General features: G+C 36.7%; 1 protein-coding gene and 1 long non-coding RNA gene across 2 annotated transcripts; both read left to right on the top strand.

The window, feature by feature from the left end:
• The first annotated feature begins 708 nt into the window (after positions 1-708).
• Positions 709-27,777, top strand: LOC127961516 (CD81 antigen). The gene is made up of 8 exons (XM_052560679.1): positions 709-922; positions 11,688-11,802; positions 23,362-23,459; positions 24,465-24,539; positions 24,632-24,745; positions 24,871-24,963; positions 25,041-25,124; positions 25,236-27,777. Exons 1-8 carry the CDS (start codon positions 857-859, stop codon positions 25,296-25,298), a joined length of 708 nt encoding a protein of 235 aa, XP_052416639.1. The 5' UTR covers positions 709-856; the 3' UTR covers positions 25,299-27,777.
• LOC127961517 (uncharacterized) lies at positions 4,335-8,244 on the top strand. Its single transcript, XR_008154456.1, has 2 exons — positions 4,335-6,092; positions 6,321-8,244. It is a non-coding gene; the product is annotated as an uncharacterized LOC127961517 (long non-coding RNA).

Genomic DNA, 27,777 nt, shown 5'->3' with positions numbered 1-27,777 from the left:
TATAGGTTATCTCAAAAAATAAATAATTTATTTTATATAGGTTAAGCATATATACTTTGCACTGAAAATGTTCGAACCTATCTGAAGCAATTTGTACTTTCACTAATAAGTTTATCATATTATATTTAATTTAAAACATGGTAATTTTATACACAATCAAAAATGAAGTGCATGAAATATGGATAATATATTAAATGTATTTATTATTTTTATCATGGTATTTAATTTCCAATATTTTTAGAAAACAGTTCTAAATAGCTATCATACATTCGCACCCAGCTGTAGTTTCTCAGTTTAAACTCTCTGAAGCTCTGTTTCCTTCTCACACACAGGGTGGAGACATACACTCATTTTGCATGAATAAAAGGCGAGTATCTTGTAAACATGCCAAGTGTAGTTTATACCTTTCCTATTGTTTATATTTCAATCCCACCTTCAACGAAGGATATTTTTAAACGATTTTATATGCGGTGTCAAATGATAAGAAAGCACTTATTCTGAACTGCATTGTAAATAATAAGACAGATCAAAATGTTCATAAATGTTTGGGTTAAACCTTGAATTCTGAGGATTTCGTATGAATTAGGCAGCTAATCTATTATGAACGAGTATGTCGTCTTCTTAATAGTGATTATTTTTGTACGGTCTCTATGCTGTTATTCGACTGTGTTTAGGGGGACTCTCTAGGGGGAGGAAATTGGGTGTTGCCCTTTTTTCTTCTGTCGACTGAATCCAAGCAGCAGCTCACTCACACACGGAGACTGGAGTTCACTCAGCGCGAGCACTGCGTAACGGCTGCTTCTTCGAGACACTTCTTCGTTAACCTGCTTTAAAACATCCTCCAGAAACTGACACCATGGGCGTGGAAGGCTGCACGAAATGCATCAAATACATGCTCTTCTTCTTCAATTTCGTCTTTTGGGTGAGTGACCATTCATTTTATGAAGCGGAGCTGTGTCTGGCCTGAGTACCTGCCATTGGTTTTCTGTATTAAGAAGGTTGTTTATCCTTCATGTTTTCAGTCGTTATCAACGGGCATTTAAACTGCGCTGCTCATTTTTATTAACTTAACGTTATGGAAAACGCAGATGACCCTGTTTACGTTAAATTATGCTATGACTTATTAACGGCAAAAATTATTTTTTTTAAATAATGTTACAGGTGTTTTATGTAGAATATAACATATCTATTATAGAATCGCTTAAATAAAATGATAAAAAATCTGCTATAATAAAAGCCTTTTCTGATCTCGCCGCGAAAATAACGGACGAGGGGCGAGCAGAAAGATTTCATCACAGCTCTCGTCTGTTAAAACTCCCCACAAAGACTAGTCTCGTGTTTATTACACCCGTTAAACTTACTATGTTCTTTTCCTCATAATATTTATAATTCCACAAAACTAACGTTACGCGTTTAACAAATTCTTTAGCTTTTCACACATGGCGACACAATAAAGTAATAAAATTGGCGTAGTCTGGTCCCTCCCACTCGAGGTAGTTTCGAAACCTGGAAAAGTTAATGACAGTAAAATATTCCACCCAGCCAGAGCCCGTGGAGAGTCTAGTTTTCGTGCCATAGTCATACTAGTCATGTTGACCTTAATCTCAAAGTGGGTTTTGTGACTCACTTCCTTTTCGAAATTCACACTTATTAAACAGTGTAGAATATAAATCAGTCATGGTTGTTTTATTTAGAAGTGAATAGTATTTCAGTGTGTCTCACCTAAAGCACATGTTAATACAGCATTTTACAGTTTCATCTTAAAATCTGGTTGATCAAAAGGGTCTAAATTTTTCCTTCATTTTCTTCCCATAAAGTGCCTTTGTGAACAATATAGTTGCAGCGTTTAAGCCCGTTATCACCAAGTGCAATAAGTATTTATGTATATACTGTATATCGGTGGGAGACATACTGTATAAGCCTGAAAAAAGTTTTTATTTTTTACTTCAAATATTAGGCATGAAAAATATTGAGTTGTTTTGTACTCTTGCATTTCCCAAAGTATATATGGTCTTTTAGATTTTCTATTTGAAATTGGATTTATTCACCAATTTGTTGCATTCGTGCCTAAAATTGTCATATGGTGTGACGTAAAAGTTATTCTATATAAAAATGGAATATACTCTGCCTAAGTAACTAATTTCAACATAAATCGTTATCACTACTATCTTAAGATTAAACATTTATTTTGTGCAGATTCAATAGATTTTGTATTGTTTTTCTAAATCATCATGCAAAGTAAGTCATCTCTTCTCAGCCTTTCCAGATATTTTAGATTAATTATGTTAAACCCGGTTATAAATCTATGAAAATGCTTGTGACTCCTGCTGATACTATTTCTCTTGTGCTCCACTGAATTTTTTATGATTTATAATTAAGAAAGTCTTTTTACTGGCACAATTCTGAATGTCACACCAAATTATATAGTGTCACACTATATGATGAACTGCGCCACTACACAATTTGTCAACACAAAAAAACTGTACTTTATTTGCATTCAATTAATTCAATTCAGTTAACATTAATAAGACAAAAAAAACATACTAACATTGTCTTAAAACTTTTTAAATTATAAGAAACTCAGAAATATGAGTAAATCAAACACCATCTCATTTCAATAACATTCAACATGAACAATTTAAAATTAGAGGAGAGTGTTTGTTGTAACAACAATTTAAATTGTTCAACAATAAAAAAAACTAATTAATTTATGATTAGTTGAATGTTTTAGATTGAAAAATTCATAGATATTAGTAAAAAATTTGTAAATAATTAGTTAAATTAGTAAATTAGTAAAAAAAAAAATATTTTTTAAATTAGTAATTAGTATCATTTGCCTATGAATTATACAATGAATCTTGAGACCTCCTCTCTCCTTGCATGGTCAGCATTGCGTCTTTCCCTGTATTTTTTATTTTTTTTGTCCTCTCTTTACCTGAGATTTCTGCCTGACAGACAAAACATTGCATCTTTTAATAGACAAAGCATTGCAAATATGGTAAAACATGGTTAAATTAAGTATAAAATTGAAAAGAAATACATTAATTGTATAGGTAATTTAATGTTCACTATTACATCCATTGAATATGTTTTTAGGGGTGCGTTATTTATTTATCATTTAAAAAGGTGTATGTAATATTATGTGACAAATATATCATATGGTGTGACTTAAAAAAACAGTCACACCATATGATACAGTGTCACACCATATGATGTTTTGTTCAGTTAAGCTAATCTCTTGGTTAACTAAAAACAGCTAGCTCATATTTAGCATGTAAATTACCACATGGCAGGGATGATTTTTAAGAATTAATAAGTAAAATTTGTATAAAAGTGTTTAATTTATATGTAAAAAATGTCACACCATAAGACACAAAACATTGACCACTAGTGAGCATATCAGATAAAGAGCTTTTCAATTAAAAATTAAAAAGCCAGAACTCACTTCTTGATATTTTAAACCCCTCCAGAGATGACACTGCAACTTCCTGGTTGAGTGTTGACTTCTTCACCATAATGATGTCCAAATTATTGCCCGTTCAAAATATAAATTGCAGTGTCACACCATATGACGCCCATTTTACAGACAAAATGTATTTGGCCATAACTTGCTTTAAAATCATACACAGACATCAACACTTTCTGTGTCTGTTGAAATAGCCTAATTCTGTTACTTAAACTGTAAATCTATCAATTATTTATACTTTGCTGATATATAATGTCATATTAGTAAGGTCACACATACCCCGGACAGTCACACCAAATTACAAATTTGATGTTTAGATAAAAATTTGAAGTAGAGGTCTTTAAACACCAACTACAGCTATGGTATGCTGTAATTATATCTTGTCAGAGGAACATATTTTTAACAAATACGTATTTTTATTAGGTTATGACATCATGGACAGGTAGAATTGCATGTCATGTCTCCCACCCATATATAATATTTTATAAGTTTTAATAATCATTCAGATTTTATGAGAATAGCAAAGCCCGCTCCACTTCTGTCCCAGTAACGACACAATCGTTACTTTACTTTAAAGGGGTCATCGAACGCTACATGCACCTTTACAAGTTGTTTGAACTGAAATGTGTGTTGGCAGTGTTTGTACACAACCACCCTATAATGATAAAAATCAACCCAAATTTTATCTCATTAAATAATTTCCCCTTTCTCAAATCAAGCTGATCTCAGATGCTTTATATGCTTCACAGACACAGTCTATATATATATATATATATATATATATATATATATATATATATATATATATATATATATATATATGTGTGTGTGTGTGTGTGTGTGTGTGTGTGTACTGAACAGTTTTTTTTATTTATTCATCAAAAATAAGACAAATTCCATGAAATTCCACATTATACAGTAAATTTCATTTTTATGACTGGATTCGGCGATTCCGTCCATGTTTTCCGTTCATGTTTTTCATCTTGAGAGTAAAAGACAGGGACATTGTTGTTTATTTACTTAGCATTTAGTCTCTCCAACTAGGTGACAATGTAGCGTTAAATCACCAACAGACACAAGCCACCACCGCACTGCCGTCTATCGGATACAAACTTTTCAATCTGCTACGATACTGACTGTACTGACAAACTATGCTGACACCTTGTCTGCGCCACAACAGGAAACGACAAAGCAACCATTTAAATTATTTGAACTTTGTATCAGCACATCATAAATAATACACTGCAAAATGTAAGTTGAGTTAACTTAAAAAACTGAGTTAACTTTTTACCAACTCAAAAGTAATACATTACTTCCCTTATAAATTTAAGGCAATTGGTTTCCTCACTTTTTTAAGTTAGAGTTTTGTTAAGTTTAGAATGAGATATCAGTTCACTGCATACAGTGTAGATACCATCTGATTATAATGGGTTCTATTCTACGAGTGGTCTGTGCAACAAAATATAATACAATTCTATTGTATTTTGTCGCACCACGTGATGTGACCGATATATGCATTAAATGTTCTGTAAAAATCTTTTTATATCGGCAGCATATTCGCTGATACCAGTATAGCAGCGGATGTTTTATATCAGCCGATAATATCAGCTAAACGATCTATTGTTCGGGATCTAATTGTTATGGTTATCTTTATACTTATTGTTCTTGAAGTGAATGAGCCTTTAGACACATTGAAAAAAACTAATCTTTAAGCTAATAAGTACCTTGTGGCAAAACAATAAAACCAACTTCAACCAGTAAGTAGAGGGATATTTTCCCACTGGCTAATGGGTTTAACACCCATGATGAATTCTGTACAGGCCCAACAGGTGGTGAGACCCCTCACGTGTGAATGAACTGACCCATAGAGATGGTGGTGGAGAAATACCTATAAAGAAGGTGTTAGATGGTGTCTAAGACTCCATTCCCAAGCCCAGAGGAGTTGTTTGACAGTACATTGTGGTTAATGGATGATGTGTGCAAGGGTTTGACAGAAGGACTGGGCCTTCTACTTCTGAGCCTCATGCTTTGACATGCCAAGCATTCTACAACCACCTCACACTGGGCCATGGGTCAAAAATAGAAGCAGCACCAGACTGCTGGCAATAAAAGGGAGAAATATGAGAAGGCGGCTCTGATTTTAAGACCCTTACACAGGCTGATAACTGTGTGTGAGAGATAAGGAGAAGTAAGTGTGTGAGGGGGGAAGCTAAATTTCATCATGTTGCAGGAAAAATTAAGCAACTGTAACAGTCACTCTAAAAAAGGAAGGCAAATGAGATGAGAATAATCTAAATAAGTCTTTAATATTATAGTCCACATCAAACAGAACCAAAACTGATCATACTTGTGACAGTTCCCCCCCTCCTGGAACAGTGAGTCATCGCAACGACAAAAATAGTCCAGAGGAGGGGGGTTCAGGAGGCGGGTGTGGGACAGGCAAGGAGTAGGCAAAGGGAAAGAGGTATAGTCCATAAGGCCAGGGTAGAGTAGATGGAGGAATGAGCCAGGGAGGAGCCTGAAGCAGGAGGAGCCAGGTGGGGAACCAGAGTCCAGCCAGGAAAGTTGACCACGACGGAGTCAACAACAGGAGGAGCCATGATGGAGATAGTGCCAACGACACAAGGTTTTACATTTACATTTGTTCATTTTAGCTGACGCTTTTATCCAAAGCGACTTACAATTGCTATATATATCAGAGGTCGCACGCCTTTGGAGCAACTAGGGGTTAAGTGTCTTGCTCAGGGACACATTGGTGTCTCACAATGGATTCGAACCCAGGTCGAACCCGGCTCTCACACCAAGTGCATTTGTCTTATCCACTGCGCCATCACCACCCCACCCCAGCCACAAGGTGGCTGACTGACGGAGACTGAGCTAGTTGAAGAGGAGTCCAGGATGGAGACAGAGAGCCGTAGAGCCTGGGTGACGCAAAGGATCTGGAGGGCCAAGGTGGAGCTGGCAGCTCTGGCAACTGAGATGAAGACGGGACTCTGGAATACCACAGCGGAGCGACTGAGGATGGAGGCAGAGCCGGAGGGAAGGAGGAGCCTGATAGAGATAGAGGGACAGACTGATGAGGCGAAGCCAGAGGAGTGGAGTCCCGAGGTGGTGGATGGTCGACAACTGACTAATGTGGAGCTGGAGAGACGAGGGAGCCCGGTGGAGCTGGTGGGATGACGGGCCGTAGTGGAGATGAGGGAACTAGGAGCCAAGGTAGAGCGATGGGTTGGAGGACCGAGGTGGTGTCAGGGGATCCTCACACCAAGGCGGAGCTGGAGACTGGAAGTCTCGAGGTGGATTAGAGCTCTCAGATGGCACTGTGCTGAGGGTGAGCTGAGGGACTGACAGGCACCAGCAGAGATGGGGCTGAGGAACTGACTGGTCTTTTAAGGAGACTGGAGAGGGAGGCTGGGAGGGAAAACTGGATAACAGCTGGGCGGAACCAGCAGAGACACAGGAGAACTGGGTATTACCTCCCTAAAACAGTCTATTAAGTCAGTTAAAAAAATGTCCATTAGTTCTTCTACATTAAGTCTAGAAACCAGTTGCAGCTCACACACAGTCGTGGGAGTGTGGGTGGGGCTTCTCTCCAATCCCTCGATCTCCACGAGGACGTTCCGTGCAGCATGATGGTGATTGCTGGCTGGCCTCTGAATTGGGAGTTGGACTGGTGTTGTCCTCAGTGGGGCAGATGCAGAAAAGTCCAGTATTCTCCAGCACCCCCTCCACACAAGTGGCAAAATTTTCCACTGGTAGGGGTGCCTTACACTATTTAATAAATCTACTACTAATAGTCAAGATGTAGCTGATTGGAGGAACCCTTGTTTTTTATGGTACATAGTTACATAGCTTTTTTTAAGGCTATGGCTTATGCAAAACTATAATTAAAACTAATGATGTATGGTTTATTAACATGTTTTTTTTAGCTGTGTATTGTAATTATTCAGAGTAAATGGATAGTTTACATAGACTTGTTTTGTTTCTGGTAAAACAGTTCATGCAAATTCCACCAATCAGCCTCATGCATTTGAGGAAGTGTGTGTAGCTCTGTAATAATTGCCTACTCATTACACCTACGTAGGCTATTATTATAATTCAAATTGATTCTATTTGTGTATGTGCACAAATCTTGTAACTGTCCTCTATTATTCTGTTTTTCTCTCAGGGTCTCACACTTCCTTCCTTATCAGGAAGGTTATTCTCAAAATATTGATGCTCTGCTCTACAGAAATGCAGTAAAACAATTGGGTAACATTAAATAAAAAAATAAAAAATAAACACTGTTTATACAAATATTTAGACCATAAGAACTAGAGGGAATATGTTTTTATTTTGTTCTTGTGTTCCCTGAAAACATGTGCTGAAGCTGGTACACTGACTGGTTTTATGCAATCAAGTTTAAATCAGTAAAAACCAATAAACCTAATAGGTCATTAGTAGATTTTTGTGGAAATGATGACCATGCCACTATGTAGTTCAAACACTAGAGAAACACCAAAGACATTGGTTTAATTCTCATCAAGTTAAATTTTTAAATTAAAAATCACTCATTTCGATAAATGTCTTCTCAAAGCATAAATGTACAGTAAGTGTATGTCTTCATGCTGACTACTCTGCTCATTTGGGGTTGTCTTGAGTCACTTGCCAGCTGTGTTAATCATACTGTAGTTTCTGCTTTGATCACAAAATGCATTAGATTCTGTCCAATAATAATATCAAATGTCATGTATGTTTTCTATGTGAGTTTGCTGTTCGTAATTAAATAGTTGAATTATCCTTGTGTTAAAGTCACCATAAAATCAATATTGATATTTGGAATGTTGTAGTGTTTATTATAGATAATTTATCTGTGCACATCTTTTTTTTCTTCAGAAAATCATGTACGCTCTTAATTTTTTATCAAAATCATTAATGTGTTCATCTTCTCACAACAATTCTATGTAAATGGTCATGAGGGCTGAGCAATAAGGTTGTCCAATCATTACAGTCCACTCACATGAAACGATTTAAACAGTTAGCAAAATATCCAATAATTTCCTTACTTCCCAATCCCACCCAACTTTTTTTTTCTATGTTTTTAAAATTCACAATAAAAAGAGAGAAAAGTTGTAATTGAATCAGTAAAAGTTGTATGAGCATACTCAGCTTTTATTTAAAAGCATTATAGCATGGATTGCCATATTAATGCCCATAATAGTTTGTAAACAGTATATGGCCAAATATCCTGTATGACAAATAGCTTATTATTATATTAATCCTTTGTTTTACTCTACAAAATAAATGGCATTTCCTGCTTTTTCCTACATAAATTCAGTTAAAGTATGGAAAGTTAGAAGGGAGAATGCCCCCAGATCGCCTCACAGTAATTATGGCTTATTCTAGTTATAGCTCACCCTAACACCTCTAGTCAACTGGAAACTCTTGTATTTAGGGGAATCTCTTCTGCCTACTCAGATATTTCTGTAAATGTAATGTGGAATCCACCGAGGACGGGTTGTTTAAAGTGACAGAGCTTATCCATGAACCATCATTTCTAAACCTCTCCCTTTGGCTGGCCCTCTGTTTACTCAGTTGCTAAGCAGCCGGCTGCCTGGGCTCTGGAATGGACCTATCTGACCTTTGGAGAGAGTGAGAAAGACAGAAAGAGAAATGCAAGGATCTCTTTCTCTCACACTTTTACCCTCTGTGGAAAAGGGTTTTCTCCCCTGTGTTTGATTGGAGAGAAAGTTCCTTATTCAGAAATTGTTTATAGATAAACAGTCTCACACAATATCCAGCATGCTAATGCACGAAATAAAATAAAACAGATAAAACACCAAATAAAACAGATGACATGATTTATTTATTTTTTATAGTTTTTACACTATAGCTTTTACTATTATAGTATTTATAAAAAAAAGGAATTTGATTTACATTAAAATTTTATGAAAATAACAATCTTTTTTTATTACTTAATTTTTCTTATATATTTCAATGGAGTTTTAGTTTAAAATTATTTCTGTATTACTTTTAGCCATTTTAGAACTACAACTTGTTTGATTTCATTTAGTTTGCAAAGCAACTTTTCTTTTTTCTTTTTTTTTTCTTTTTTGTTTTGTTTAAATTTTCATACTATTTATCTATTATTTCAGGGTATTTTTAATTGACAAAATGATTTTAGTTTCATTTACTGATAACAGTTGTAACAGTTTTTGTAGAGGAGGGTGTGTGAAAGACCAATGACCATGGGAAAAAACATTTAGAAAGAAGAGAAAGTGCTCCCCTCGTGATCCTTTATTGGGGGGTGTTGTATGTAAGAACCGCACCAACAAATGCCTTTTGGTTTGACCTGGGGTGAATAGCTGTGGCGATGCAGCTGTTCGCAGATGTACTGTAGGACTGGTGCAAGTGCTGTTAAATAAAAGGGGTTACAGAATAAGAGAATTAAAAGGAAGGAAGTCCATTGTTTTCACAGCTAGGGGTGTGCCGGTTTCAGAATTGGTGATGACGGTTATGACGTGAGTCAAATGTGACGGTTCATAAAATAACCGTGGGGGGGGGGGGGGGGGGGGGGGTTAGTGGATCTACCGTAGAGCCAATTGGTTGTTCTTGGAGATAGCGGGTTAACTCCGTGTCAGCGCGCGCTCTGATCGGTATAGGGGCAGAGATTTCAGACCTCCATTTATTAAGGAGATCGGTCACAAAACTCATCATCCGAGCCAACGTTTTTGGAGCAAATTTCAGAGCCGCACCCGCCCGCCATCCGCTGATTGTTTTGCGGTCTATGGCCATGCAATGCTTTGCTGATGCGAGTCGCAAAAAAAATGCCATCGTCTGTTCTAGAAAGGATGCAGCAAAGATATTTAATGCTATTGTATGAGGCATAGGCCTACGCTGAGTTTCATTTGCGATGAGATGCGCTCTAGTGCAGTGCAAGTGAACGCGGCGCGCTGGTGCTTCCAGGTCACGGTTATCATTGTCTGCTATATTTGCTTTTTATTTATTAAAATACACGCAATTGGTTGATGAAACATTCATTAAAATTAAGACAAAATTTGTACAAAACGAAATTCGTTTTTAAGAAAGGTTTTCTACAAAGCAAAATTTTATGAAGTGGTAAATATCATGTCTGACGATTTACAAAACTTCATTAAGTGGTAAAAACCATGTCTCCCGATATATTGCGCATCTTATGATCCTATCTAAAAAATGTTTGTAAAAAATATTTTAATGACACGGTTTTGGTTCTAATGTTCTAATGACGGTGTTCAACTATAACCGCCGGTCTCACGGTTATATACGAACCGTCACACCCCTATTCACAGCCAGAGATGAGCGACCTGCCCGTCCCAGCATTCCTGCTAATGGTCTTTGCTCTGTCTCACATTCCCGGTACTCTCCGCTGTGCAGTGTAGTCAGATCTCTTTTGCTTCTAACGGCACCCAACAAGTTCTTGGCGGTCTTTAGTGCACTTTATTTGCACACTGCATTCCTCCACAGAGCGTACGCATTCCTGACGAGATCCAGCTGCTCTCAGAGGGCCCAGCTCTTGTCTGATTTGACAGTGATTTCACTGTAAATAAAGCCATATAAACAAAGCCAAATAAACCATTGCTGCTTGTGATGCAGCTGCCCCTCCACCACCCAAACGTTTTCACTTCTTTTCCGCTTGCGCATACAATACCACACATTGTAGAACTACTTTAAATGGTCTTGTCAGCTGCCTATTTCCTATTTCCTTTACACCCTTTTCTATCACCCCCAGCTGCGAGAGTCTGTGCGCACCCACACTTGTGACTATGCCATGTGTTTATGAGCCTCACACAACAGAATGCTCATCACTGTGAGCCATGTGAAGAGAAAAGCGAGCTCAACCATACTGCTGTAGCGTACAGTGATGTTTTGATATTCTTAACCCCTCAGCACTGTGGGCCTCTACATAGGGTCTGTAACAAGATCCTTCCCTCCCCCCGCCTCACAGAATGTCTCCTTTCTCTTTGTTGAATGGAAAATAAGCAGACTACAAGAAATAGACCCAAGAGACTGACAAAATGCAGCCACACACCACTTTAAGAGTCGAGATGAAAAAGAAAGTTTTGTTTAAATATGTGAAAGCCTAAATATAAGGAAGAAATAACACGTACAAAGTTTGCAAAAAGACTCGCTGGTTTTGTTTGTTCCATTAATAAAATGTGTTAAAAAATGTTTGTTCCTCTCTCTTTGTTTTTTTTTTTTATAGCTGGCTGGTTGTGTGGTCTTGGGAGTTTCTCTCTGGCTTCGTCATGACAACAAAACTAGCAGTATTCTGGAACTGAAGTATGAGGGCGCAGAAGCACCCAGCACCTTCTACATCAGTAAGAGATCAGTTTCTCCATTTCCCATTATTATCCTCTTTCCTCATTGAGTCTCATTTGTTTTCCGTCTCTCATTCCTTAGTCTTTCAACCCAATCTGAAATCCTACCGCTTCATGTGGTCACATAGAGTGGTTTGACACAGTCTCTTATGTATAATTTTCTTCACACAGAAAATATCTTTACACAGGTTTGTGTAAACTGAGTGTTCTCAGTTATTCCTCTGGATGGCAAATGTTTTATTAGCAGTTCTAATTAGCAGTGCATTGAAATTTTGGCAATGGAAAATATTTTGCAGAAAAAAAAATTCTGTTTCAGATGAATGGTTTTGGATTGCTGGAATGTTTTACTGTAACAGTGACGTTTAGTTAGCAATTCTCTGGTGGTGTGTTTTGACAGTCTACATCTATTTCATGCACACAATGTGGGTAAGGTAAACAAGTCAGCTGTGTGGATGTCTAGACACACTTCACTTAGACTGCAAATAGCAATATTTAAAATTTGTTAAGCTGAAATATTTCGAGGCAGCTCATTGCTGAAGAACTTAAAAATAGCTGCGTTTCCAGTACCCTTCAAATTGCGCAAATTGTAATTGCTAATTGAAAAAACACGCCTAATGGAAACATGTCAAATTCGTAAAAACTTCCATATATCGCAATAAAGTTAGTACGCTCACATTAGGTAGTTTTTCAGGCAATACAAAAAAGGAATATATCGCAAAACTGCAATAGAAACATTTAATGCAGCATGTAAGAAAACCTAAAGGGGCTCTCGCTGCTGTTTTGCTAAAGATACATGCATTAGTCTCCTTTGATTAAAAATAATGGCTAGTGCGATGGCTGCGATATAAACCTACCACCATCCATCGACATGACTTGTCGCAAGAGGAGAAAATTAGGTTTTATTCATTTGTATTGACAATTATAAAAATGTTAAAAGTTTTGCGCAAATCTCTAATGGAAATGCTCCTTATGACTGATTTAATTTATCATTACCTACATTTACATAACAAAACTTTATTTTTAGTGTTGTTTTTTGCGTCACTATTTCCAATGTTTTTGTTGAGTGAACAGGCACACTAAGAATACAAATGTTTTGCAGTATGTGTCTTAAAGAAAATAAAATTATCAAAATAAATATAATTTATATAGCTCACTGGATAACTGTGTTAGTGAGGAGCAGTGAACCAAGCAGTGACACACCCCCGAATTTTGTAATTTCAGAGAATTTCAGAGAAGTCAGTTGAAACACATTACAGAAGAAATTGTCACTTTAGTACTAGCTGATGGTTTTGCAATCCTTAAAGGTTTTAAAGTTTTCTGTTGTAGTTTCCACAACAGTACAGATGGTTTCTTCCCAGTGATTGATGATAAGTAAATTTCCAATTACAAATCTACAGATCAGTTGACGTCCATGGAAAACTGAATAGATGGTTCACTTGGACATTTGTGAGGTCAGAGGTTAGTGTCAAGGACTCTTACAGACGCACAAGTGGGCTGTTTCTGATGGCGACTGTTGAAAGCTTTTTGTTTATTCAGGAAGGCCTTGTGTCTGTTAAGGCACAGAGGTTAACAAGTGGATAAACAATTCTCCAGTTCATGTCAAAGCTATTATAAGACATAATATTTACTGACTCATGGATTTCAAGAGAGAAATCTCTTATTTATACCTGAGGTACCAACAAAAAACTATTTAGAGGAATAGTTTACTCATCTTTTTAAAAAAAATTTCTAGATGACTTTTAATGCCTTGCAGATGTCAACATTGTGCTTATTATTATTGTAATATTGTTATTGCAAATTGCTAAATATGGCACCACCAAGGTTGGCTTGACATAGTTGAGTCATGAAAGACATTGTTTTCCAGCTATCAGCTAACATTCAATAAAATATAGAAAAAAAATATATATTCTAAATATTTTTGGCACATAAAAGTGCATGCAATACTTTGGAGCATTAGGATAAAAGAGGCACTGATGAGTAAATAGATTGGTCTATGCACCATTCTTTATCATATATTCATCTTTTTAAACACCTTTATAAATACCTCATTTTCAGCTTAGCTGTGTATTTTGTCAGTTAATACATGGAAACACGTGGCTTACACTCATCCAAACATGAAACTTAATATTTTCGACATGTTTGTTAATGATATAACTAATGGAAACAGTAAAATCTCATTTAAGAATTACAATTACACAGGGTTTGTACTGTATGTTCTCCTTCTCTGTGATGCTTTCCCAATCCCCTACCCCCATCAAACACATAAACACACTCGAGAGACAATTTATTTCTTCTGGAATGCAGAATATCTCTGTTTTGCTCAGTTGGAGATATTTTTGCAGCTCTGTGTGCTAAAGGGAAGAGTTTAATACTTGTGGCCCTGCTTAGGGTTTGGAAAATGTGAAATTCACAGTGAGTCATGTTAAGTATTTCCTGAACATTTAGGGCTGGTTACAGATGTGACTGCGTCTTGAGTGTATAAGTGAATATAGTTTATACAGTGGTGCTAACACCCCTCATTGGGCTGCTTGAAACATTTATATTAAATATACAATTTGAGACTCACTTTCAACAGCTATTAACTATACTCTTAATTAGTTTATAAGAGTTTTAAACAAAGGTTTGGGAGGAGCATGTTTTTCTAATCCTGCAAGTCACCATGCAACAGTCAGCATGTATAAATGCCTGCTTAACTCACACCAGTAAAAATTATTCAGGCGTCCCTTTACCACCCAATCTCCACCTTTTTGTCAGTTTTATTACTGATTCATGTATAAGTCCATGGGAGGTAGAGCTTGAGAGCTTGAGCCTTTAATCATGAACAGTAATACATTTCAATTTCAGAATACATATATAGTTTCAAATATATACTTTATTTCACAAAAAAGTTATATAAACATTTCACAAACATTAATAATGTAACGAAAGATTTTTATTTCATTTGTTTGAACATTCTATTCATCAAACAATCTCAAAAAAAGGATCAAGATTTCATAAAAATATAATAATAATTATAAAGGATTTTAATATTTTTTATTTTGAATATTAGCTGGAAATTATACAGATAATATGCAAAAAATTACTGAGTATGTGGGTAATTTAGAAACAACAAAACAAAGGTCTTAAAAAACATTTTCAAATTTTGAAAGTCATCTTAAAGTCAAGTTTTGGTTTTCAGTTTTTTTCCAAGTTTTATTTTTTATTGTATTTTTTTTTTTTTTAGAAGAACTGATGTGACTTCATTTTGATCAACATCTGGTCCAAAACTAAGTTTGTTTGTAGTTTGAATCAACTAGGGAACTTTCTGGAACTTCCTTTGGTCACTAAAAGTTCCGCTGCTCCGGTATTACAGAAGTCTTTTTACCCCAAGCGAAAAACATAAAAGAACTTCACCATAAGTATATCTGGGCCTTAAGCTTTTGACCATCAAGGTCCAGTTTTTCAGCAGGACACAGCCCCTATAAAAGCCCAGCGGGTGGCCTGCGTGATGTCTGGGAACAGCTGAGGGCTCAGGCGACATGGGAGCAGCAGTGGTCAGGGGGGCAAGAAGGCAAGACGTAAAACTCAGATTTGTGGCATCCTAACATAACACATTGGCAACCCAATAAAGAATACTGTCAGAAAAAAAATACAGCTGCTTATTCCTGTAAGGTAGCAGATCTGAAAGCAAAGCCAGATTCCATGATATGAAATGTACTTGGCAGAATAGTGAAATAGAGATTTTAGGGAATGACGTAATGCAAGTGATAATTGACAGAATCCGATTTAGAACTCAAAACAAGTATACTTTAATCTATTGTCTGTCTGCAAAGTGCAAAGATGCCATGTAAGAAGCTGCAGATGAAACATTACAGCTCTCAACAGCGCTCTTAATGTGAGGAAATAACCTGCTGCCAGCAGCTCTACACACTCTGCTTTGCTCTTTATGGAGGGTAATGTGAGAGAACACAATCAGAGCTCAAGTCCATCAGAGAAAGAATGGGGGGCAGCTCCAGGTGGGGAAGCTTTTTGTCTTGAATAGAATTATGCTTGTCTCTTTAAAAGTCATTACTTCATCTCATAGCTACAGAATAGTATGCAATTAAAGAATAGGCACTCATGGATAGTAAATAATAAAAGTCAATCATTCATTTCCACAAAGCAGTGTGGATATATTTACTACTCGTGAATAAATTATGTTCTAGAAACAGGATCAGGTGATGAGGTGAACACACACTCCGTGACTGAAAATCTCCAAAGACTCGTCATTGTCTCTGTTGTACAAACATTTGATACTCTTTCCCTTCTCATTTCTTATCTTGAGCAATTCCCATCAGCCACAGTGTTAACGTCATGGTGGTGTGTGGTCATGTCTGCCTTTCCCTGCTAAGAGTGAGGGGAACGGAGCTGACCCGGGTGACTCAATTATTCCATCATGGCAGGGGAGGGATGTATTCATAGCAACTTAATTAGATGAGTGAGTGCTGCTGTACTTAAACACTATAGTTTGGATAAGACTGGATTCAGGACTCAAACAAATATGAAATTAGTGCCATTAGTGCTTCTTCTAGCGTCTTCTTGGCTCTTTGGGTACATATATGCGGCAACTAATCATAGGGCTCTTTTCTGGGACCTGTTTAACAGTGCTAACTCAAGAACGAGTGTAGCTATACACTTTCACTCAAAGTTTTTTTTTTATATACCGTATTTTTCGGACTGTAAGTCGCACCAGACTATAACTCACATCAGTCAAAAAATACGTCATGATGAGGAAAAAAACATATAAGTCGCACTGAACTATAAGTCGCATTTATTTAGAACCAAGAACCAAGAGAAAACATTACCGTCTACTCCTGTAGTCTACACTGAAAACAGAGCGCCCTCTTGCAGCTGTAGACGGTAATGTTTTCTCTTAGTTCCTTTCTCTCTGATTCATGTCAAATTAATTTTGATAAATAAGTCTCACCTGACTATAAGTCGCAGGACCAGCCAATCTATGAAAAAAAGTGCGACTTATAGTCCGGAAAATACGTTATCAGTTTCCACAAAATTATAAAGCAGTTTTCAACATGAAAGAAATGTTTCTCTAGCACCAAATCAACATATTGAAATTAGCTTTGCCATCAAAGGAATACACTGCATGTTTGAATACATTAAAACATCCCTAGGTTACATATGTAACCCTAGTTCCTCGATGGAACGAGACGCTGCGTCGAGCGCTTTTGGGGAACGCCTTTGGCAAGAACAACTCTGAATATCGTGTGCTATCAGTTCAATGGAAGAGCGTGACGTCACGGACGGGGTGACGTAGCGACCAGGAAGCTACAAAGGCACGTGCCAGGCAGGTGGCTTCAGCTTCGAGTAGGGAAGCAAGCGCAGGCAGGTGTGCCGGGAGTATGGCTGGGCGACGCAGCGTCTCGTTCCCTCGAGGAACTAGGGTTACATACGTATCCTAGGGACGTTCCTCTTTGGTAACTCGAGCTGCGTCGGGCGCTTTTGGGGAACGATGTGCCAACGCTGCCAGACTACCAAACCCCTGCCTAGTGTGTATCAGAAGAGCACAGCTTAGGGTGAGAGGACAGAAGAGCCAGGAGCGGCTCGCATATCGAGATTGTAAAATCTGGCGAATGTAGAGGGCGTGGACCACCCCGCAGCGTTGCTCCCTCGAGAGCCGACTCAGAGTGCTTCGACCCCAGGCAAACCATGCATAAATCATGTGTGTCGCCAGCCGTGATGTAGCGCTGGCATGGAGGAACACACAGTTTATAGCGCGATTTGGTTTCGCCCTTCAAATGTCTGGTCTTTGCTTTAGACTTAGGTATTTTAGTCTAATGATACTGGACAAACAACAGTAAATAAGACTTACAAGACAGACTTATGAACATGCACACATGAAGCTGAAGCCAGCTGCGTGGCAAGTGCCTTTATAGCTTCCTGGTCGCTACGTCACCCCGTCCGTGACGTCACGCTCTTCCATTGAACTGATTGCACACGATATTCAGAGTTGTTCTTGCCAAAGGCGTTCCCCAAAAGCAGCTTGAGTTCCCGAAGAGGAACAAACAGTTATTTGTTTTAACTGTAGCAATATTTTTCATATTACTTTTTGTGAAAAAAAAATAAATGCAGCCTTGGTGAAACCTCTTTCAAAAACATTTGGTTACACTTTATTTCGATAGTCCACTTTAGACATTCTACTGACTATAAGTAACTTTGTAACTACATGTCAACTACATATCAACTAAATCTCAGAAATTTGGAACTACATGTCTACTAACTCTCAAAGTAGACTGTTAGGGTAGGTTTAGGGTTAGTGTTAGGGGTAGGTTTAGGCTTAGTATAAGTTGATAGTTAGTTGACAAAGAATGTGTTAGAAGATATTAAGCAGACAGTCTGTTAATACTCTACTAACTGCTAGTTGACATGTAGTTGCAAAGTTACTTACTGCTAGTAGAATGTCTAAAGTGGACTATCAAAATAAAGTGTTACCAAACATTTTCCTAGAGTATTTGTTTTCCTAATTTACAAAAAAAATAAAATAAAAATAATAATAATAACCTTATTTACTTAAAACCTTAACCAGAAATTATACAGAGACTATGGCATGCAATGCGAAACATTCACTGTGTTATAATATTTAAACTACTACTTACCACTAATTAATGTGCAGAGCAACCCCACAAAAATGTTGGTTATTGTGTAAAACAATCTTGTGATGAGTAGTTTTTTCAGGAAAGGATGCTTTTGTGATTCATTCACCAGAGAAATTCCCACAACTTCCTTTTAGTACAGAAAACATAGTGAATGAATGTCTTATTGGCGCCTCTTTAAGTAGACAGATCCACCCAGTGAGCAACAAGCCGATTGTGGCTAAAGAGAAAATGTATTTTTGGACCAATACCAGACACTTGGCAAACTATTAACTCAATGTCAATCTAATGAAAACAACCTGTGGAAATCACTAGTGGGGGCTGTCAACCTGAAAGCAAAACTCAAATAGTCCTGTATTAAATACAAAGCTAGACCCTTTGACCAACATGTTGCTGAAAGTAGTTACATCATTTGTTAAATATTCCCTTTAGCATACATTTCGTCTGATAGCATACCTGTGTCAGTAGGCCTCATGAGACACTTAGCTAAAATATATATTTTTTTTCAGTCAATACTTAGAATTCATTTATATTCAATTAGCACAAATGGCTTCCTGTACCTATGATCACAATCACTTTGAAAATCCATCAGCGCTCAGCATTAGCATTGCAGCTCAATGTCTTTGTGTTATTTGTACCACAGAACTGATGTGGATTTATGCTCCTCTCCACTGAAAGCCTTTTCAAGTGGACAAATTAATTTCAGGAGAGATTTTGCTGGTTGCCAGATGGAAGCACTCTGTGATGGGGAAAAAAATTATAATTATCCGACCTTATTGAGACATATATTACGCAATCCTGTTACTGCTAGAATTAGTAATGTAATATTGCATACACAACATTCCAAAAAAATGCAAGAAACATATAATACATTATTTTTTTCAAAAGCAGTCAGCCTTCCTTGGAATGCAAAACTAATGCAATTTTCTTTGGTATGTTCTTACTTAACAGACATCTACAGACATGCATTTGTGTACTTATCTCCAGCTCTTTTCAGGCTTACAGACCCAAAATGAAATTTTTTTTTTCTTTTCCATAAGAATGCAATGGCTTGTTTTGCTGTACTCTTAAGGTCAAATTTAGTTTTTTAGTTGAGCAAACATTACATTTCCTTTTTAGGAAGTGACCCTGAAGTACTGTGACTTGTTTTTTTTTTTTGTGTGTGTGTGTGTGTTTTTCAAGGTTTTCTGCTTTCGACTTGTCTTGTTTATTCAGATTTGATTGGCATATCTTAAGAATCCAGTTTGGGCTGTTACTTCCTGACTTGTTTAAACAAGTTAGTTTTTTCATATGTGAGAAGAGGGTATTAATTCAGCCTTTTTCAACTCTACTTGCACTGTAAAAGTTACTGTCATAGGTGCTACATATAATACTATCAAATACAGACAGTGAGTGTCTTAAAAAAGATTTGGGAACCAAGACAAAGGGTGAGCATGTGAATCTTGAACAGAATCAGAGATGTGAGAGTGGGAACACAAAGGTCCTGGTGATAAATATTTATGAGATGGAGTGAATGGTGATGCTTGAGTGTGAGGAAAAGGAGGTGATAGCATGATCAGGGGAAAAAAGGCAAGATTAATTAGGAAAACAGGAAAAGGAAGTAATGATACTTAGAAACTCAACAAATGTACTTCCAGAATAACTAGCCACGGGCCTACAGCTTGAAGAGTGCTTACATGCAATTGTTTCCTTAAATAGCTATTTCCACTTAATCAGACCATTAAAATCACATTTGTTAGTGTAACCTGATGTGTTTAGGTTGATTCAGTAGTGTTAAATAATGGTTTTTGAAGGCCAGTTCATGACTGATGTTTAAGCGTTTTAACACAAAATTATAGAAAGAGTTTGTTGTGTGTACACTAAAATACAAATGTTAACCTAAAATCTCCTTCATGTAGTAACATATTTAATTTTTATTTTATTCAAGTAAAAAAAAAGAAATCTATACAATATTTAACATTAACATTTAAATATATATATATATATATATATATATATATATATATATATTTTTTTTTTTTATTAACTTGATCATCCTGAATATATTCGTTCACAACTACGAAACTACAATAAATCAGATGTGCATGTTTGGACTTTCAAAAGCAAAGATGTTACTTTGTGTTCAAAAGACGTAAGTTACAGAAAACACTCTCTAGAAAAAAAGGAAAAAAATCTGGAGGAAAAATCTGCTCACACATCCCAGCACCCCTCCTCCAACTACAACTCAGCCCAATGTCTGAGAACATGCCTCCCTCCCTCCCTCCCTCCCTCCCTCTCTCTCTCTCTCTCTCTCTGCAGTTTTGCCTCTCACCGTTACTTCCATTGTGGTTTAACTCTGAACTCTGTCATCATCTGTTTGTGCTTAAAATTTGCAGTGTGTGCACTGACTTTCCTATTTCTTTTTCACCCTTAAAGGGATAGGTAACCCAAAAACTTTAATTCTGTTATCATTTACTCAACTTCATGTTGTTCCAAACCTGAGTTGCTTTCTTATGTTGAACATTGAAGATATTTTGAAGATTGCTGGTAATCAAACAGTTGGTGGTTCCCATTGACTTCCATAGTATTTATTTTCCTACTATGGAAGTCAATGGCAACCACCAACTATTTAATTACCAGCATTCTTCAAAATATCTTCTATGTTCAACATAAGAAAGCAACTCAGGTTTGGAACGACACGTGAGTGAGTAAATGATGACAGAATTGTCATTTTTGGGCAAACTATCCCTAAGATGTGGTCACATTAGCGAAATGTCAGCAACATTGCAGTTGTCAATACTGTGGCACATAGTTAAATCAGAAATCAATATCAAAGCAAGCAGCATTCTGATGGTTTCATCTGCATAAACAGTTTGAAACCTCTTAGAAAATTTTACAGGCAATACAGTTCAGTTGTCTATTGTCAATAGTGTCGTGATGAATGAAGTCAACATCCATGTGACCAAATGAAATCCATTACTAAATCTGCAATGGGAACTTTTCCGCTGACACACAGAATTTCTGTTTGCGTAGATTCCTGTTGAAATTACAGATTTTTTCCTGATAAATTGCTAAATGGTGTCCACACTTTTACCCTATTCACTTCTTCACTTCCCTTTCTAGTCACCTTTGACTCATTCTTCTCATACTGTTGTTCACAGTCCCCCTTTTCCTATTCTTCTCCTTCATATTTTCCTGTTTTTTTGCTAATGTCTTTTTTCCATTGTTCCTTTCCTCATGTGACACACCCATCTCTCCCTCCCTCTCTCTCTCTCTCCCTGTTTCTCTCTCTCTCTCTCTCTCTCTCCCTGTCTTTCACTGGCCAGGAGCCAGATGTCTGCTCTTTAGAATTAATGAAAATAGCAGCTGCATTTGGCAACTTTCTTTGCACTCATACATGATTTGAAATACTCTTTTTTTTGAGACTCACATGCACTCAGACAGAGATGCAGACAGGGGAGTCAGTGCCTTGATCGAGAGATGGGGGTCTCTTCAATGTACTGTGTCATAAAACGCTTATTCCCTACAGGAAGCACCTGGCCACAGAACTACCCTTACATTCTTCTACTTGTTCACATTATTCACATTCGTTTTAGACTACATGAAATGTCTCAAACTTACCACCCTCTGCACAACTAGTTAATTGTAGAAGCAAGAAGAAAATGGTTTGTTTAAAGAAAAAGTGAAATTGTGACAGAGGGAGAGCTGGTGTGTATTATGCAGCTGTTCAGTATGCTAGTCACATCGTAGTGCTCCATTCAGGCCTGTCAAACTGAAAAATGGCCTGGCGGCAGTTCCTTTAGCCCCTTACCCACCACAATTAAGTAAATGGAACCAGGGCTCGGTCAGTCCCCTCCCGCACCACCCCACATTACATTGATTTTTTACAATTTCTCCTGCAAGGGAATGGGCTCTGTCGCTAAATGACAGCAGGGCATTTCGATGTTTCAAAAACAAATTGAATTATGCTCTGGAGATTTAGTTTGTAAGTTAAAGTGCCCTGGGTGTGTCGCTGTGCAGGCTGGAGCATGAGACAGAGGACTGGAAGGACAAGATCAACTGAATTTGAATAAGAGATGGAGAAACAAAGAAAGAAGACTTTGCATTACGCTTCCAGAGCAAGGAATTCATTTGATTTTAAACCAGTGATGCTGAACAGTTTTTTGTAGCGTGCCTATACTCTTTAAAATAAAGGTGCTCTTCAAAGCGATGTCATAGAAGAACCATTTTTGGTGAAAGAGCCATCTCTTTCTTACCTTTTTATAATATAAAGAACTTGATTATTTATTTATTTATTGCTGGAGAAAATAAAATACATCTAATGATGTTAAACTAAACAAAAATAAATAATATAAAACCCTTTAATAAACAAAACAAAACAAAAAAACTTTCAGGAAAGAGTTATTGCCTCAACAGGTATTGCCTCAGTGAAAGATAAAGTTGCAGGATAGTTCATTCTGTGAGGCCTGCTAAGTTGCTATGATTACAGCAGTTATCACTCAGCCTAAGCGATGTAAACACTGGGGAAAGATGGAGCTCTTTCTTTCTTTCTTCTTTAAGAAGCTGTTTATTTTCTTTTTTCCTTCTACCAGTGCACGTCATGTTATATAAGAATCCTGATTTGCTGTTAACTTGAGGCTTTTTTATGTGAATGAGGGAATGGAAACAACAAGTTAATTTTGGCCCTTCATGACTTCCAAATGTTCTGCAGTTTTCCTTCTGTCTAAAGTAGACTAACCTCCCCTTCAAAGTCAGCACACAGTGACTCCTGCTGGTCACAATCCAGCACTGCATCCTCGGTATATAAAAAGCATTTAGACTGGATGACTGGTCGAATATAGTTTGGTTGTTCAGTGTAATTTAGCACCTCTTTATGACTCACTCTTTGGTCCTAGTTTTGTTGAGGGGTCTTGGATTCTCCTTTATGATGACACACATCATGCTCTTCTTGTAGGTATCTACATCCTGATTGCTGTCGGTGCTGTGATGATGTTTGTTGGATTCCTTGGGTGCTATGGAGCCATACAGGAATCGCAGTGTCTTCTCGGAACAGTGAGTAACAAACCCTGAGCTCTCAGCAAACTCCTCCAATCACATGATGCCAAACAATAATCGGAAGTACGAACTGTAAATCCCCACTGTAGAAAAAGAAAGGAAACTGCTTGTATGGCTTTTTTTGTTTAAAAATTATTTAAGGTGAATTTATTAACTGAATTTGTTAAAACGCCATGACCTTGTTTTGTGTCCCTTTTTATACCACAGTTCAAATTTTTGGTGCCATTAAGCTTTTTTAAAGGAAACGTTTTAAATGAAGGAATTATTATTATTATTATTTTGATTATCAAATTTGAATCGTAGTCTGGTTTTTAAAGGATTGCTTAATGTATGTCTTTGTTACTGCAATTGGCAGCTCATACTTTTGCACTGTTAATTAAGGTACGTTTAACTAATAAATATATGAACCTTCTTAATAAATAGTGTAAAATGTAAGAATTGAACATTTAAGATGTTCAACTTTATTGCATATAAGATCAATTATTAGATTTATGCCCCTTGTATACATCAGTTGTAAACTGATGCAATTAATATACATGAATATTTGTAAGTAACAGAATTAGATATCGAAAGTATAACATTTATATTAGTGCTGTCAAACGATTAATCACATCCAAAATAAAAGTATTTTTTTGCATAATATATGTATGTTAACTGTGTGTATATATATATATATATATATATATATATATATATATATATAAATATAAATATATATATAAATATAAATATATGTATGTATATATGTGTATATATATATATATATATATATATATATATATATATATATATATATATATATATATATATATACACACACACACAAACAAACAGTATATATTTTAAATATATAAATATGTATTTACATGTATATATTTATAACAAATATAGACGGTACACTCATATTAATGACGATTATTTGTTTGACAGCACTAATCTAAATATATCCACATTATTGTTCATTATGAATTCAGTGACGTCCCTTTTCTTTCTCTCCCACAGTTCTTTGCCTGCCTGGTCATTCTGTTTGCCTGTGAGGTTGCTGCTGGAATCTGGGGTTTCATGAACAAAGACACGGTCAGTTTCTTTTGACAAACATGCATACACAGTGCCAATCTGATGTACACATCTTGTTTTCATATTTGTAATTATACTTTTTTTTTTTTCAGGTCTCCAAAGAGGTGATCTCTTTCTATGACTCTGTGTTTGACAAAGGCTCATCAGCTCCAACTGAGGAGCAAAAAAAGGCTGCCGCTGCTGTCTTGAAGGTCTTTCATGAGACTGTAAGTGGTCCTGATGTTCTGAGGAGCACACAATTAATCAAGCTAACACAAACTCCTCTCAAACCAAATGATAGTCCAGATGAAGTAAAGACATATTTCTAATCACTGTCATCTCTGGTTTTCAGCTTAACTGCTGTGGCAAAGGAATCTCTTCAGTGTGGCTTTCAGAAATCTGTAATAAAGACAAAACAATTTCTACTTTTTTTAACCCCTCTGAGGTAAACCCTCATATTGAAGAACTTTCATCCAAATTATCCCACATAGCATGACAATAACCTGTTTCTCCAATTTTCAGAACTGTCACACCAAGATCAACGATCTTTTCACTGACAAGATCCATTTGATTGGTTTCGCTGCCTTGGCTGTCGCTGTTATCATGGTGAGTGAGTCCGAGTGTGTTTGTATAGGGGCCTGTGTGTTACGTTATATTCTACTAGCGTCTGGTGTTGCTTGCATCATATTTTACCCTTATTTTACTCTCTCTTTCTAGATCTTCGAGATGATCTTCAGCATGGTGCTTTGCTGCAGCATCAGGAACAGCCCTGTTTACTGAAACAGAAGGGCAAGATTTTACCTTTAAAAAATTAGCCAAAAAAAAACAACCTTTTTTTTGTTTTGTATCTACCATCTTCTATTTTGTTTTGTATCTACCATTGTTTCCTAATGTAGTCACCCTGCCTAGTTCCCGATGTCTCAGAACAATTTTTTTCCTTTTTTTTTCCTTTTTGTTTTTTGATCAAAAGTTGCAGTGGAACCACCAACAACTAGTCAGCTATTGTTTATGCTGTAGTTGGAAAAGACTAGTCGGGATCTGTAGCTATAGCAGTAGACTTACAAACACAGTACATTATCACATGAAGAATTGATACATTTATTTGCTTGTAGTTTTTTTGCATTAAATTTGGAAGTACTGTTATTGCTATCAGTCAATATCATTCTTTACGTGTGTACATGTATAAACTGTATATATTTGCAGCCCTGTATGGCTCTTAAGCATGAATCTTGTATCGAACACTCCTGTCCATCTTCTTTTCTGAGACTGCTGTTTGTATGTTCACGGTTCTTCCTGAGAAACCACTAAATAAACAGTGTTAGCTAGGTAGGAGAGCAAGTCAGAATAGAGTGCTTATTGGAAGTGAGAGTAAAAGGATTAATAACATTAAAGACCCATGTATACTTCCTTTTCCGCGTTCCGCTCCATCTAGCACAGTTGAACACTCAAGGAATTCAAAATAAACTCCGTAGACAGTGCTTTAGGACGGATGCGTTCGACGCCTGCGCACTGCCTAGTGAACCTTCGTTTCCAAGGCTTCACGCGGACAGTATGCACTGACGTTAGCAGACTTGCATCACACGGACTGTCAACTGGAGTGAAATTCGGACAAGGAAAGTATACATTTAAGCTCATTCGGTTCAAAACGTACTATATACCGGGCTCTGTGAATCAACAAGTTAATGTCAGTCAACAGCACTTGTAACATAATGTTGTTTACAACAAAAATTAGATTCCACTCTAAAAAAACAGCAACATTCTGGGTTACAATGATGTATTTAAAATAACGGTGAATGAGGCCGATTTGTAAACATTTAAATTTGGTTGTTTGATTAGAGAATTGATCAGAACAACTTAAGAGCTCAAATAATATTCAAGCTTTAATAGATGCGTTAATTTAAGCGTGTGTATAAAATGACTCATTTCTGTTTTAAAATTCTCTAGAAAGATACATCATTCACTTTTATTTTACGTGCCTTCACCGCAGCATTGGTTTTTGATTTTTTGAAGATCCAGAATTAGTTTTTGTGCAACATTACGCCGCGAATGTTATCAGTTGAGTTTAACTTAATCGGCAGAATCTATGATCATTGTGTTTCTTATTTGTGAGATCACAGACGGAGAGAGCTGATCCTAGATCTGCATTCGTGCTGTGGAAAGCTGTAAACCTAGAGCTTCTGATGCCCACTTCAATCTACAATCTCTTTATGCTCTCTTAATACACTGTAATGTATTTTTCTAGATGGCTGTCATACAAGGAGTTGGACCACATGTAGATTCACTGCCACAGTCAATGGAGTTCTAGCCTTATTTACAGTGATCCAAGCCATAGAGAGGATTCATCCAAACCTACTAGCCTTATTAATGAAACACCTCATCCCTTAATCACTTAGATAGCAAATCCAAATTGATTCCTAATGGAACCGTCTATGCTGTAAGTGTAATGTGTTCTGATATCACTCAACTGGGAAATCCAAGGAGTTTGCGTGATTGTCTGTATGTACATGTGTGATATGTATTGACAGTGAGTTTAGAAGGACAGGCTTGGTTGGTTATAGGATTGACGAGCTCTTGACTCTTCACACTGCCACCTCTATCACAGATGTAGTTGTTGTAATACCTTGTCACCTTCACTAGGTGGCGCTCTGGTAGTAGGCTTTTCATTTTGAAAACTGGTGTCTACTCTCTTAGTATGCCTGTGTACATGTCTGTCATGCACTTGTTCTTCTAGACCGCACTAAAACGAAGCGCCTTCATCCATGATGCATAAATACCATCAGATTTGTGATTTACATACATTATGCAACCCTGTATTGTTAACACATAATGCCTATGCTGATATGCTTAGAAAGTGTCTTGTAATGTGTACAGCTATATAGTATACTAATTACAATGTAAAGACAATGTATGCCTTTAATTGTGATATCTTTTTTTCTCTCTCTCTGGTATGCAATGATTTCATTTGAAGCATGTAAGAATTTTGGGGGTCCTGACAAGTCGAGCATGATCTACTAACTATTAAAAATTATGAAGGAGAAACAGTTGTTAATGAAATTAACTGTTGAAGTTAAAACACATCAGCGTATTTGGACACTATCAAATGTTACTGTTGTGTTGAAAGAATCTCATACTAATCTGATACCCAAATTGACAACTGTAACTCAAGCTCTCATCATCTTGACACATCATTTATAGATTTTGGTCTGATTTTCTTGCCCAAATATTAAGGAATTAAACGTATTTTACAAATAATAGCCTA

This window comes from Carassius gibelio, chromosome B7 (genome assembly GCF_023724105.1).
Source record: "Carassius gibelio isolate Cgi1373 ecotype wild population from Czech Republic chromosome B7, carGib1.2-hapl.c, whole genome shotgun sequence".
Classification (NCBI taxonomy): Eukaryota; Metazoa; Chordata; class Actinopteri; order Cypriniformes; family Cyprinidae; genus Carassius; species Carassius gibelio.
Note: the sequence above shows the minus strand (reverse complement) of the source record. Positions and strands in the feature narration are given on the sequence as shown.

What these genes read in the sequence shown, in the direction of transcription:
- LOC127961516 (XM_052560679.1), top strand. Translation starts at nt 857, where the DNA reads ATGGGCGTGGAAGGCTGCACGAAATGCATCAAATACATGCTCTTCTTC. An exon ending in CGCAGTGTCTTCTCGGAACA is followed by an intron (nt 23,460 to 24,464) that starts GTGAGTAACAAA and finishes TCTCTCCCACAG; the next exon opens with TTCTTTGCCTGCCTGGTCAT. An exon ending in TGAAGGTCTTTCATGAGACT is followed by an intron (nt 24,746 to 24,870) that starts GTAAGTGGTCCT and finishes TCTGGTTTTCAG; the next exon opens with CTTAACTGCTGTGGCAAAGG.